Source organism: Somniosus microcephalus, chromosome 10, assembly GCF_052327205.1.
Source record: "Somniosus microcephalus isolate GS21.2 chromosome 10, FLI_Smic_1.0, whole genome shotgun sequence".
Classification (NCBI taxonomy): Eukaryota; Metazoa; Chordata; class Chondrichthyes; order Squaliformes; family Somniosidae; genus Somniosus; species Somniosus microcephalus.
Window position 1 is genome coordinate 226,592,860 of NC_140996.1, and position 13,975 is coordinate 226,606,834.

General features: G+C 48.6%; 1 protein-coding gene across 6 annotated transcripts in view; it reads left to right on the forward strand.

Moving 5' to 3' along the window:
- The window catches only part of gucy2f (guanylate cyclase 2F, retinal), a 104,692-nt gene that overhangs the window by 42,775 nt on the left and 47,942 nt on the right, over window positions 1–13,975 (forward strand). For all 6 annotated transcript variants that reach the window (XM_085999686.1, XM_085999684.1, XM_085999688.1 and 3 more), the window contains exons 8-11: window positions 842–922; window positions 2,218–2,394; window positions 6,057–6,213; window positions 7,244–7,393. In XM_085999686.1, the coding sequence (XP_085855812.1) occupies window positions 842–922; window positions 2,218–2,394; window positions 6,057–6,213; window positions 7,244–7,393 (565 nt within the window). The remainder of the gene's footprint in view (window positions 1–841; window positions 923–2,217; window positions 2,395–6,056; window positions 6,214–7,243; window positions 7,394–13,975) is intronic.

Consider the following 13,975-nt stretch of genomic DNA (forward strand, 5'->3'; position numbering starts at 1 on the left):
CCGTCACGTGCTTTACGCCATCGCACGAGGCCTAAGTCTACCTCTCTCCTTTCTAAAGCCCCAGTCTTTCTCATAACTCGGAGGGTGGTGAACCTGTGGAATTCTCTACCCCAGAAGGCTGTGGCGGCCAAGTCACTGAATATATTTAAGAAGGAGATAGATAGATTTCTAGACACAAAAGGCATCAAGGGGTATGGGGAGAGAGTGGGAATATGGTATTGAGATAGAGGATCAGCCATGATCATATTGAATGGCGGAGCAGGCTCGAAGGGCCGAATGGCCGACTCCTGCTCCTATTTTTCTATGTTTCTATGTTTCTAGACCCCTGACATCAGGGATCAATCTCCTGGCTCTTCTCTGCACTCCCTCCGGTACGCGAATATCTCTCTTGTTTCTCGGTGACCAGAACTGGACGTAGAATTCAAGGTGCAGCCTGACTACAGCACTGTAAAGCTCGATACACTACCTCCTCTGACTTATATTCTACTGGGTTGACTATGTAGTTCAACATCCTATAGCTTTGTTGATCGCTGCTCTGTAATTGGTTGGATGTGTTTAGCATTGAGTCTATAAGATTGCTGCTCATTGGTTGGTTGTGTTTAGCGTTGCGTCCATAAGATTGCTGTTGATTGGTTGGTTGAGTTTAGTGTTCAATCTATAAGGTTGCAGTTTATTGTTCGGTTGTGTTTAATGTTGAGTCTATAAGATTGCTAGTTCTCTGTCAGTTTCATCCCGTTGAATTTATATTCATTTCTCAGATGCAATGGAGGTTATTCCAGTTTCAGTCCTACTCCGAGAAAGATTTTGAGCCGTGTGAAATATATGTTTCTTGTTTTAACAGGGGGACTGGGTCTGGCTAAAGAAATTTGAGCCCAGAAATGTCCAAGAGGTACAGAAAGCTACAACCAACATACTGAGAAAGGTAAATCCATGGACACACTGACACTCATCCATGACTCCATAAGCAGCCTTACACAGGGACAAACATTCATGTATCCAGGCTTACACAGAAATTTTAAAAGGCTCATCCTAGTGTTCCAATCCCTCCATGGCCTCGCCCCCTCCCTATCTCTGTAACCTCCTCCATCCCTACAACCCCCCGAGATCTCTGTGCTCCTCCAATTCTGGCCTCTTGCCTATTCCCCACTTCCTTCGCTCCACCATTGGCGGCCGTGCCTTCAGCTGCCTGGGCCCTAAGCTCTGGAATTCCCTCCCTAAACCTCTTCGCCTCTCTCTGTTCTTTTAAGACGCTCTTTAAAACCTTACACTTTGACCAGGCTTTTGGTCACTTGTCCCAATGTCTCCTTCTTTGGCTCGGTGGGGGGAGGAGTAGGGGGTGCGGCTCGGAGGCTGGCGGAGGTTGGAGGTCGGAGGCCAGAGGCCAAAGGGGTATCAGAGGCCAGAGGGATCCTTTCCTTTCCCAATATGGTGGACGGTGCTCTTCAGGCCAGAAATGTGCATGGACTCCCTGCCAGCCAAATCGGGGGCTTAGTAGGCCAGTTAACACCTGAAAAACAGGCACTGCGAGGAGAAATTTATAGGCCACGTACTCCATGCGTACACTCACAGACGTATGACGCAGATAAGTGCACTGCTGTGTACTCTCACACACACACAATACAGATATATGCAACCCTATATAGACCACAGTGCCAGCTGTGGCTCAATGGCTACCACTCTCTCCTCTGAGTCAGAAGGTTGTGGGCTCAAGCCCCAGTCCAGAATAAAAATCCAGGCCGACACTACAGTGCAGCGCTGAGGGAGTACTGCACTGTCGGAGGTGCCGTCTTTCGGATGAGACGTTAAACCGAGGCCCCATCTGCCCTCTTGGGTGGACATAAAAGATCCCATGGTAGTATAGTGAAGAGCAGGGGGAGTTCTCCCCGGTGTCCTGGGGCCAATATTTATCCCTCAATCAACATCACTAAAAACAGATGATCTGGTCATTATCACATTGCTGTTTGTGGGAGCTTGCTGTGCGCAAATTGGCTGCCGCGTTTCCTACATTACAACAGTGACTACACTTCACAAAGTACTTCATTGGCTGTAAAGCACTTTGGGACGTCCTGAGGTCATGAAAGGCGCTATAGAAATGCAAGTCTTTCTTTTTCACAGACGTATCCGCTCTTGTATCGGTTTCTTGAAGCAGTAATTTGTCACAATTACAAGTCACCTTTATTTACCTGTAACGCGCGTTGTTTTTCTTCCTTTTTGAAGATGAGAGACCTGCGCAACGAGAATGTGAACCCGTTCCTGGGCTTCCTCTGCGACTGCGGAGTGCTGGCCGTGGCGACCGAACACTGCTCCCGAGGGAGTCTTCATGATCTCCTCAAAAACGACGATTTGAAGCTTGAATGGATGTTCAAATCCTCCCTCCTGCTGGATTTAATCAAGGTGATGCCTTGGGGACCACTCTGAGGGTGGAGGTGGAGGGGGGAACCCAACAGGAAATGATCACAGATGGAGTGGTGATGGAGCAGGCTTGATGGGTGGATTGGCCTGGTCTCGTTCAAGAGTTCTTCCAATAATATTCTTGGGAAATTTCTAGCGCGACCTTTTAGTAATGGGGCCTTGAACTAGATAAGGAAACATAAGAACATAAGAATTAGGAGCAGGAGTCGGCCATACGGCCCCTCGAGCCTGCTCCGCCATTCAATAAGATCATGGCTGGTCATCGACCTCAACTCCACTTTCCTGCCCGATCTCCATATCCCTTGATTCCCCATGAGTCCAAAAATCTCTCTATCTCAACCTTGAACTGTATCACAGTGTGGTTTGGCAGCTGTAGCTCCTATGACCGGAAAGCCCTGCAGCGGGTAGTCAAAACTGCCCAACGCAATACCGGCACCCGGCTACCGACCATAGAACAGAAACGCTGTTTACGGAGGCCACTGACCATCATCAAAGACCCTACCCACCCCAGCCACAGTTTGTTCGCCCCCCTGCCATCTGGGAGACGCTACAGATGCATTCGCACCCGTACGACCAGATTTAGGAACAGCTTCTTTCCCAGGGCTGTCATCCTACTGAACTCCACAAATAAACTCTAAAGCCTGCACATCTGCCAATGCACTTTATTATGTTTATGTTAATGTATTACAAGCCAAATGAATGTTGAATGTTAAATGTCTTAATCAAAATGTACACTCTCGGGAGCCGCAAGCCTACATTTCGTTGTACTGCACTTGTGCACTAACAATGACAATAAAGTTGATTATTATTATTATTATTAATAATAATGACTGAGCACCCACAGCCCTGTGGGGTCGAGAATTCCAAAGATTCACAACCCTCTGAGTGAAAAAATTCCTCCTCATCTCAGTCTTAGATATATTTCTTAAGGCTAAAGGGATCAAGGGATATGGGGAGAAAGCAGGGACAGGGTACTGAATTTGGATGATCAGCCATGATCTCATTAAATGGCGGAGCAGGCTCGAGGGGCCGAATGGCCTACTCCTGCTCCTATCTTCTATGTTTCTATGTTAAATGGCCTAACCCTTATCCCGAGACTGTGCCCCCTAGTTCTAGACTCTCCAGCCAGGGGAAACAGCCTCTCAGCATCTACTCTGTCGATCCCCCTCAGAATCTTATATGTTTCAATGAGATCACCTCTCATTCTTCTAAACTCCAGAGAGTATAGGCCCATTCTACACAATCTCTCCTCATAGGACAGCCCTCTCATCCCAGAGATCAATCTAATGAACCTTTGTTGCACCGCCTCCAAAGAGAAAATAAAATTTGGGGGGGGGGGGCTGGTGGGGTGGGGGGAGTGGGAGGAAGATCATACATGACAATCTAGAAAACTAGATAAAGTTGGCCTGTTAATAGCTTCCGAAAATCTTGACAGCCCAATTAACAACCCTTCTTATAGGCCTGTGACATGTGACACTGAAAGTCGAATGAGCTACCCAACATTCCACCGCTTGTGTAACCTGAGATCGGGGCAAAAGTTGGTGTGGGGACTGGAGTCACATATAGGCCCAGACCGGGTAAGGACGGCAGGTTTCCTTCCCTAAAGTGAACCAGTTGGGCTTTTATGACAATCAACAACAACAACAACAACTTGTAGTTATATAGCTCCTTTAATGTAGTAAAACGTCCCAAGGCGCTGCACAGGAGTATTATAAGACAAAAATTTGACACCGAGTTACATAAGGATAAATTAGGGCAGGTGACCAAAAGCTTGGTCAAAGAGGTAGGTTTTAAGGAGCGTCTTAAAGGAGGAAAGAGAGGTAGCGAGGCGGAGAGGTTTAGGCAGGGAATTCCAGAGCTTAGGGCCCAGGCAACAGAAGGCACGGCCACCAATGGTTGAGCGATTATAATCAGGGATGCTCAAGAGGGCAGAATTAGAGGAGCGCAGATATCTCGGGGCGGGGGGGGGCGGTTGTGAGGCTGAAGGAGATTACAGAGATAGGAAGGGGCGAGGACACGGAGGGATTTGAAAACAAGAATGAGAATTTTGAAATCAAGGTGCTGCTTAACCAGGAGCCAATGTAGGTCAGCGAGCACAGGGGAGATGGACGAATGGGACTTGGTGCGAGTTAGGACACGGGCAGCCGAGTTTTGGATGACCTCAAGTTTACGTAGGGTGGAATGTGGGAGGCCAGCCAGGAGTGCGTTGGAATAGTCAAGTCTAGAGGTAACAAAGGCATGGACGAGGGTTTCGGCAGCGGATGAGCTGAGGCAAGGGCGGAGACGGGCGATGTTATGGAGGTGGAAGTGGGCGGTCTTTGTTATGCTGCGGATATGTGGTTGGAAGCTCATTTCAGTGTCAAATATGACACCAAGGTTGCGAACAGTGTGGTTCAGCCTCAGACAGATGTTAGGGAGAGGGATGGAGTCAGTGGCTCGGGAACGGAGTTTGCGGTGGGGACCGAAAACAATGGCTTCAGTCTTCCCAATATTTAATTGGAGAAAATGTTTGCTCATCCAGAACTGTATGTCGGACCAGCAGTCTGACAATTTAGAGATCGTGGAGAGGTTGAGAGAAGAGGTAGTGAGGTAGAGCTGAGTGTTGTCGGCGTATATGTGGAAACTGACGCTGTGTTTTCGGACAATAAATCCAACAGCTTTATGGCCACTTTTACTGATACCAGCTTTTTATTTCCAGATTTTTAAAAAACTGAATTCAGTTTCTCAGAGTGCCGTGGAGGGATCAGAACTCTCGTTTGTCTGGATTCATTGACCCAGGCCTTTAGGTTTAACTGGTTCAGCAACCTAACCACTACACTAGCATAACCAGCACCCCTTAGTCTTCCCTTTATTTATTTTTTAACAATACTGAAGAAAAAACAAAAGCAGTCAGGGAGAAATCTTCTTGGTGTTGTAGAAGTTACCCAGGGAAGGACATTGAAGCGAGCAGTCATTGGATTGATGAGATAATTAGATGCTCATGTAGAGAAAGAGGGGATTGAGAGATGTATCCATTGAGATCTCCTGTGAAATGCCTTGGGATGTTTTACTACATTAAGGCTGACATGAATCTTGCCATTCATGTGGAAATTACTTATGAAATAATACTGGGCGGCCTGCTGGTGTCGCTGTCCAGGAAGAGTATAAATACTCGGGCATGGGCCCAGCTTGCTCAGGACATTCTTTAACAGGAACTAGTGAAGGACACAACTAGATCTCCATGTTGAAAAACAGTTGATTAAAGCCTTGTTTAATACTCAGACCAAGTGCCTAGTAGTTTTCTTACGTCAAAGGGCGCTACAACATCAACTTGCATTTATATAGTGTCTTTAACGTGGAAAAACGTCCCAAGGTGCTTCACAGCAGCGATTATCAAACAAAATTTGACTCCGAGCCACATAAGGAGATATTTAGGGACAGGTGACCAAAAGCTTGGTCAAAGAGGTAGGTTTCGAGGAGCGTCTTAAAGGAGGAGAGAGAGGTGGAGAGGTTAAGGGAGGGAATTCCAGAGCTGAGGGCCCGGGCAACAGAAGGCGCGGCCGCCAATGGTGGAGTGATGAAAATCCAGGATACGCAAGACAAATTGTTGTTGTTGTTTGATTGGACCAGAATGTCTGATCTCACTCTCTGTTTTTAACTGACAGGGTATGAAGTATCTTCACCACCATGACTTCCCTCACGGACGCCTGAAATCCCGTAACTGCGTGGTGGACGGGCGGTTTGTGCTGAAGATCTGTGACTATGGGTACCTCGAGCTGTTAGAAGCGCAAAAAGTTCCTTGGGAGAAGCCACCGCCAGAAGGTAAGCATGGGGACAGGTGGAGCTGTGTTTAACGTCGGTTGTTCACAGAGGCCGTTGTACAGTTCAGCTAGATCGGGTGAGGGTACGGTTCCATGCCCTCCAGTGCTTCATCTAATTGGTCATTGTCCTTATTAGGAGCCTTGATGCCACTATGGGTGTCAGCCTTGTCTCAATGGCTAGCAGTCTCACCTCTGAGTCGGACGGTCGGGGGTTCAAGTCCCACTCCAGAAACTCCAACTGGTCCACTGATGCCCTTCAGAGAAGGGAGCCTGCTACCCCAACCTGTTCTGGCCTGCATGTGACACCTGTCCTATCCACATGGTTTGCTCCTTATACCCTTTGAGGTGGCCTCGCAAGTCGCTTTGTTTTAAAAACAATTAGGATGGACAATGACGTTCTCTACATTCCAACAGCAAATTTCAAAACAAAACATTGGGGAACTTCAGTTATAAATGTAACTCTGCCGCCTGTGTCCTAACTCGCACCAAGCCCCGTTCACCCAGCACCCACTGTGCTCGCTGACCTGCATTGGCTCCCGGTCCGGGAACACCTCAATTTTAAAAGTTCTCATCCTTGTTTTCAAATCCCTCCATGGCCTCGTCCCCTCCCTATCTCTGAAAACTCCTCCAGCCTTACCGCGTTGCCGAGGTCTCTGCGCTCCTCCAATTCTGGCCTTTTGCCCATGCCCAATTATCATCGCTCCACCATTGGCGGCCGTGTCTTCAGCTGCTTAGGCCCTAAGCTCTTGAATTCCCTCCTTAAACCTCTCCGCCTCCCTACCTTCTTTAAAACGCTCTTTAAAACCTACCGCAACTGTCCTAATATCTCCTTGTGTGGCTCGGTGTCAATTTTTTTTCTGATAAACGCTCCTGTGAAGCACCTTGGGATGTTTTACTACGTTAAAGACCCTACGTAACTGCACGTTGCTGTTGTTGTACAGCCCCCGAGAGACTGAACGGCTGGCACAATTTGCAGTTTGATAGACCTACCGAAATAAAAGAAACAATCTGTCTTTTTTTTTTATTCTCAGAGTTATTTTGGACAGCTCCCGAGTTCCTGAGAGATCCCGCGTTGTCCAGGAAGGCGACTATAAAAGGAGATACTTACAGTTTCGCCATCATCTTGCAGGAAGTGGTGGTCCGAGGATCTCCGTACTGCATGTTAGGCCTCAGCCCTGAAGGTGGGTTCTCTGCTGTACTCCAGCATTCCTTTGCAGTGATGGTTAAGCTGTCTAAAGTTTGAGGGAGATACCTGTCTCCCTGCTTGTTTTCAGCTCATAGCGCGGAAATAAACACAAATATTATAACATTGAGGCCTAGAAATTCAGTGGCCTGTGCCACCAGTTTGCGCCCAAAGAGGGCTTTTGCGCCACTGTGCAAACCTACCGTGATATTTAGCGGGGCGCTAATGGCGGCGTTAGCCATTAGCGCTGCGCCGCCACCGATGACGTCATCGGTGTGCGCAGCGCCCCGCTATCGCCCTGCTGGCCATATTTAGTTGCTGCCGCCTCCCCCGCGCCGGCCGCAAACAGCGACCGGTACACGGGGCCTACCTGTGCCGGTAGTGGGGCGAGTTAAGGTGGAGGTGCGGCCGGCCGCTTTTTCGGCGGCCACCTGCCCGCACCTCCGTCCCCGGCCTCCTACACCCCCCCCCCCGTGGCATTGCCGGCTGTTTCCAGAGAGCCCGGCACTTCTCCTTGGTGCCGGGCTCATTTGCCGGCACTCGCGAGCGGGGATCGCGCTGTTGCAGGCACCTCCCCCTTAAGAGTGGGAGGAAGGCCTGCAGTACCGCAGGCTGCCGTGCCGCAGCGGGTGGCGCTGCGGCACTTTACACGCCGATATTCAGTTTCAGCGCCCCAAGCGGGGCGCCGAAACCCTTGTTTAGCGGCCGGCTTCCACTTGGGGCGCTGAAAGTGAATTTCCCGCTGGCGCAAGTGGCTCCGCGCGCAGCGGTAATTCCGGTGCCCAGGCGAGCTGGGCGCCCCTAACTGAATTTCTAGGCCTAAAGGTTTTACTAAACATCTTACTAGCTTTATTGCTGTAAACCACACAACTAAAGACCTAGGACATAATTTTATATTGAAGGTCATTTAGAGTTTAATTGCTGCGAATGAGTTTGACAGGTGCTTATAAATTCTCTGCGCCAGGTCAGACAAAATGAGACTGTCTTTTTTTTCTTTTGTTTTTTCTCATTCCTTTGACACATAGAAACGTGACAGGTGCACATTAAATACAGAGGTTTTGGTGGGAATTTTAACCCCCAAAAAAGGGTGGGTTTGGGTCGGGTGGGATGTAAAAATGTTAAAAATCTCATACCCGATCCCACCCCTCCTCCAACCCGCCCGTTTCAGTTCTAACGGAGGCAGGATGGCGGGGGGGGGGGGGGCGGCGGGCGACCAACCCGCTCCCAGGAGGTGGGTTGGTCGTTTAACTATTATAATGAGGCTGCATGCCTCAGGTTTAAATTTCATGCTGGCGGCCACATTTTCCAGGCCTCTGGAAACCCGGCAGCTAAAGGGAGGCGAGGACTGCTGGATTCAGCAGGTAAGTGCCTTTCTATTTACCTGCTGGATGCAGCTTACCTGCTTCTCCTTCCCCCCCCATCCCCGTGAATGGACAGCCCCCCGAGCCACGATCTCCCACTGACCCAACCCTTCTGATCTCCCCCCCCACCCACCAGCCCCCACCCCCAACCGCACCCAAACCCCGCCGCCTCCGATCGCCTCTCTGATGTTTCCGCTCCCTTCCTTCCTCCCTCCGGCCCCCCAATGTGTCTCTGTACCCTCCCCCCCTACAACCCCCGTAGAACTTTAAAGAAAAAAGTTCCTCCTAACATTCCTGAGAAAAAGCAAGCATTACTATTAATATCTCGGCAACCTCCAATCTCCCTTCTCAACAGAATGGATCCAGCTCCTTTATTAGAGGTGCTGACTGACCCCCAAAATCCAAAGGAAGAGAGGCCCATTCTTCTTAGCTTCTCATGGAGTCTGTTCCACATGCCTGTTATTCCCCAGGCTTTGCCCTTCTCTCCTCTATTTGACCATCTAAATCAATATGCTGTGTTTACTTCCATCTGTAACATGCTTTACTTTAAAGATTAATAGCAAAATACTGCGAATGCTGGAAATCTGAACTAACAACAGAAAATGCTGGAAACACTCAGTGGGTCAGGCAGCATCTGTGGAGAGAGAAACAGAGTTAACGTTTCAGGTCGATGACCCTTCGTCAGAACTGGAAAAAGTTGGAGATGGAACAGGTTTTTAAGCAAGTGTAGGGGCAGGGAAAGGGGGGAGGGGAGGAAAGAACAAAAGGGAAGGTCTGTGAGAGGGTGGAAGGCAGGAGAGATTAAATGACAAAAGGGATGATGGTGCGAGGCAAAAAGAGATGGTAATGAGACAAGTTTAGAAACAAAAGATGGCTCTAAATGAGGTGTAAATGGCACTGGCAGAATGAAAGACAGCCGCTGTTAGATCCGTGTATCTTGATGTTGTGTGTCCTTCAATAATTAGACAAGAGACTGCAGGGAACAATCAACAAGTGTTTACTGGATGAGGGTTACTCTAAAACTAACTGTACAGATCCCTACTCAGGGTTTATATACAGGTGTGGTCACTGCCGGTACTACAGTATACAGGAGCTGTAAAAAGTAGTTCTCCCCTTAAAGGTACATACACTACAATTCCTCCCCTTTTAGATTAACAGTACCATAACATTCATTTAACAATTAAATATCAACGAATTACAATTAACACTTTTAACATGCAACATTAACTGAAAATAGTCTATTTATAAATTCAGTCTTTGGGGAGGCTTCCTGATCCTTTCTGGATAGCGCCTTTCCTGAGTGTCTTGCTCTTGGTGCGGAGGCGATTCTGGCCCCCTGTCGTCGGTTGGTTCATCAGCTTCCGATGCTACTGTTTCTGGGGTAGATGCTACCTGTATGTTGGGTTCATCACCAGGTACGCGAGACATGGGGTTGACTCGTTCCTGTGACTCTAGGATCTGGTCAACATGGCGTCTCACAATGTTCTCCCCAACATCCACTGTGTACATTAGTGGCCCCTTCCGTATGCATATCGTTCCTGGTTGCCATTTCTCTGTTCGGTAGTCGCGGGCCAAGACTGGTTGCCCTACATTGAAGCTCCTTGTCGGCTTCTCATTGATGTGCTGGAATTGCTTATTCTCAACATCGCTTCGTACATTTGGTCTGAGCAAATCCAGACGAGATCTCAACCTTCGGTTAAAGAACATCATGGCCGGGGTTTGGTTGGTGACTGCATGTGTCGTATTTCTGTAGGCTAACAGGAAATTGTCCACCTTATGCTGCAGTGGAATGTCATCATCGCACATGGCCCTTACTGCTTTTTTAAAGGTTTGTACGAACCTCTCAGCCAATCCATTTGTGGCTGGATGATACGGGGCGGATGTGTAATGCCTTACCCCATTCCTTTTCATAAATCTTCGAAACTCTTCGGACACAAACTGTGGTCCGTTATCAGAGCAAATCTGCTCTGGCAAGCTGTTCCTGGCAAAAATGGTCCGTAGGACTGCAATAGTTTTCTCCGTGGTGGTGGAGGACATTTTGGTCACCTCAGGCCATTTCGAGTGCGCAGCCACGGCTATTAAAAGCATTGAGTCCATGAATGGACCAGCAAAATCAATATGCACCCGTTGCCATGGAGATGAGGGCCACTCCCATGGGTGTAGAGGGGCATGTGGTGGTGCATTTTGGACCTTCTGGCATCCTGAGCAGCTCTTTGTCAGGTCCTCGATTTGCTGATCGATCCCCGGCCACCACACATAAGCCCTAGTAAGGCTTTTCATTTTCACCCCTCCCAGATGGCCTTCGTGAAGCTCATTGAGCACTCTCTCCCTTAACTTGGGTGGAATTACCACTCGGGATCCACACATCAAGGTCCCCTGGCATACTGACAGCTGTTCTCTTCTGGATGAGAATGCTGGCAACAGTGAGTCGCCAAGTGTTGGCCATCCCTTCACCGTCAAATCATATACCCGAGACAGTGTCGGGTCATTTTGGGTCTCCTTCTCTATATCAGCGTTAGTTACTGGCAAGCGTTCAATTATAGTCGAATGAAATATTTCGACAGGGTCCACTGCTGGTGCTTCCTCCGCAGTAGGCAGTGGCAGGTGTGATAGCCCATCAGCGTTTCCATGCTGTTTCGTGCCTTTATACTCAATTTCATATTGGTTTGCCCCTAGAAAAAGGGACCATCTTTGTAGCCGTTGCGCAGTCATCACTGGAACGCCCTTCTTTGGATTAAAGATGGAGACAAGTGGTTGGTGGTCAGTCAGCAAGGTGAACTTCTGCCCGTGCAGATAGTGATTGAACTTTTTCACTCCCCACACTAGGCTGAGGGCCTCCCTGTCAATCTGGGCGTAGTTACGCTCGGCTGAGGTTCGTGACCGAGATGCAAAAGCTACTGGCCTCTCCCAGCCGTCCGGGAATTTGTGCGACAGCGCCGCTCCAATGCCATAGGGTGATGCATCACACGCCAACCGAATTGGTAGTGCTGGGTTGAAATGAGCCAACACCTCTTTTGATGTGATCAATGCTTTGCTCTTCTGGAAAGCTCGTTTACATTTGTCACTCCACTTCCATGGTACCCCTATTTGCAGTAGGGTGTTCAGCAGGTGTAGGACTGTAGACAAATTCGGCAAGAACTTATGGTAGTAGTTCACCAGCCCGAGGAACGACTTCAGTTGTGACACATTTTCCGGTGCTGGAGCCTTGACTACTGCCTCAATCTTTTCAGGGGACTTATGTAACCCCTCTTCATCAATAACGTGGCCACAATACGAGATCTGCTTCTGGAAAAACTCGCATTTGTGGCGATTAGCTCGGAGCCCATAATCCTTCAATCTAGTGAGCACCTGCTCCAGGTTGGCGAGGTGATCACTGTCATTTTCACCCGTGACCAGGGTGTCGTCCAAATAACACTGGGTCCCTGGAATCCCTTGCAGGACTTGATCCATTGCCCTTTGCCAAATAGCCGGAGCTGATGCTACCCCGAACACCAGCCGATTGCATTGGTAGAGACCTTTATGAGTGTTGATCGTGAGGTACTGTTTCGAGGCTTCTTCTACCTCCATTTGCAGGTACGCCTGGGCCAGATCAATCTTAGTGAAGCGTTTCCCTCCAGATAGCAAGGCGAAAATATCTTCAATCCGCGGAAGCGGATATTGTACTGTGTGAAGGATTGGGTTCACTGTCACCTTAAAGCCCCCACAGATGCGAACCTTCTTTGGTTCCCCAGGCGTATTACTCAACGACCTCTTCATTACAGGAATGATGGGTGTAGCCCACTTGCTCCAGTCCATTTTGGACAGTACCCCTGAACGTTCCAAACCTTCCAGCTCTGCTTCGACGGCTGGGCAGATCGCATAAGGTACCGGTCTGGCCTTAAAAAACTTTGGGCTTGCATTTTCCTCTATTTTGATCATCGCTGTTATGCCTTTTAGTGTTCCGAGTCCCTCCTGGAACACTTCTTGTGCATCAGTTAGCATTTTTGACAGTCGTCCAGGTGTGATATCGTCCTTTTTGGCATCTACAGTCAGTACTTGTATGGAATGCCAATCTAGCTGTATCTTCCGGATCCATTCATGTCCTAGTAGTGGTGGTCCTCCATCTGGCAATACATATAGGTCCATTTTTGGTGTTTCCTTGCGTTATATATAACGTTCACCCTTATTTTTCCTTTGGGGTAGACTTTTTGCCCCGTGTACGTCTTCAAGACAATCTCTGTATCGCTCAAGGGTATATGTGAGAATAGCCGCTTGTAGTCCCTTCGGTTTATGACTGTTAGGGCTGATCCTGTGTCCAATTCCATTTTCCCTTGGACTCCGGCTATCTTGAGCGTGACCCAGATAGTTTGGTGATCCTCCGTTTTGATCATATTATGTAGTTTCAGACAACCCAGCTCCTTGCTTCCGGAGTCTGTATCACTTTTCTGTTCGTCTGAACTACTCTCCGTCACCTTATGTACCTTCTTGTACTTCTCCTGTGGAGACTTCTTGCTGCTGGTTTTTTTCCCCGACCTGCAGACTCTTGCTATGTGTCCTACTTTCCCACACTGTCTGCACACTTGGTCCTTGAACCAGCAATCCTTATGGTCGTGTGTTGTTCCGGCGCAGTGAAAGCACCTCACTGTTCCGTATGACATTTCATTTGTGCCATATTCTTGCGGTCTCCGTTGTATCTCTGCCGCGCCCCGTGCTGCTGCTTCGTGTGATACTGCCATGCTGAAAGCCTTGTCCAGCGTAAGATCCTTTTCTGATAGAAGCCGTTTCTGGGTTCCTTCACTTTGAATCTCACACACAAACTTGTCCCTTAAAGTATCTGCTAGTCCCGTTCCAAACTGGCAGTGTTTCGATAGCTTGCGCAGTTCCGTTAAAAATTCAGCATTACTTTCATCTTTATGCTGGTTCCTTTTGTGAAACTTAAATCTTTCTGCTATCAGCAGCGGTGTGGGGTTTAAGTGGTCCTGTAGAATTGACACTATGTTTTCAAAATCCTTTTCCACTGGCTTCTCTGGGGTTACTAGGTTTCGCAGTAAGCCATACGTTTTTGCACCCATTGAATTCAACAATACCAGCGCTTTCCTGTCATCTGGCACTTCATTCGCCTTGCAGTACACTTCTATGCGTTCGACATATGTCGTCCAATCTTCGACTTCATTGTCGAACGCTGTGACACTGCCACTCTTCGGCATCCCTGGGTGTGGTTAGACTGGTTCAAAATGGTG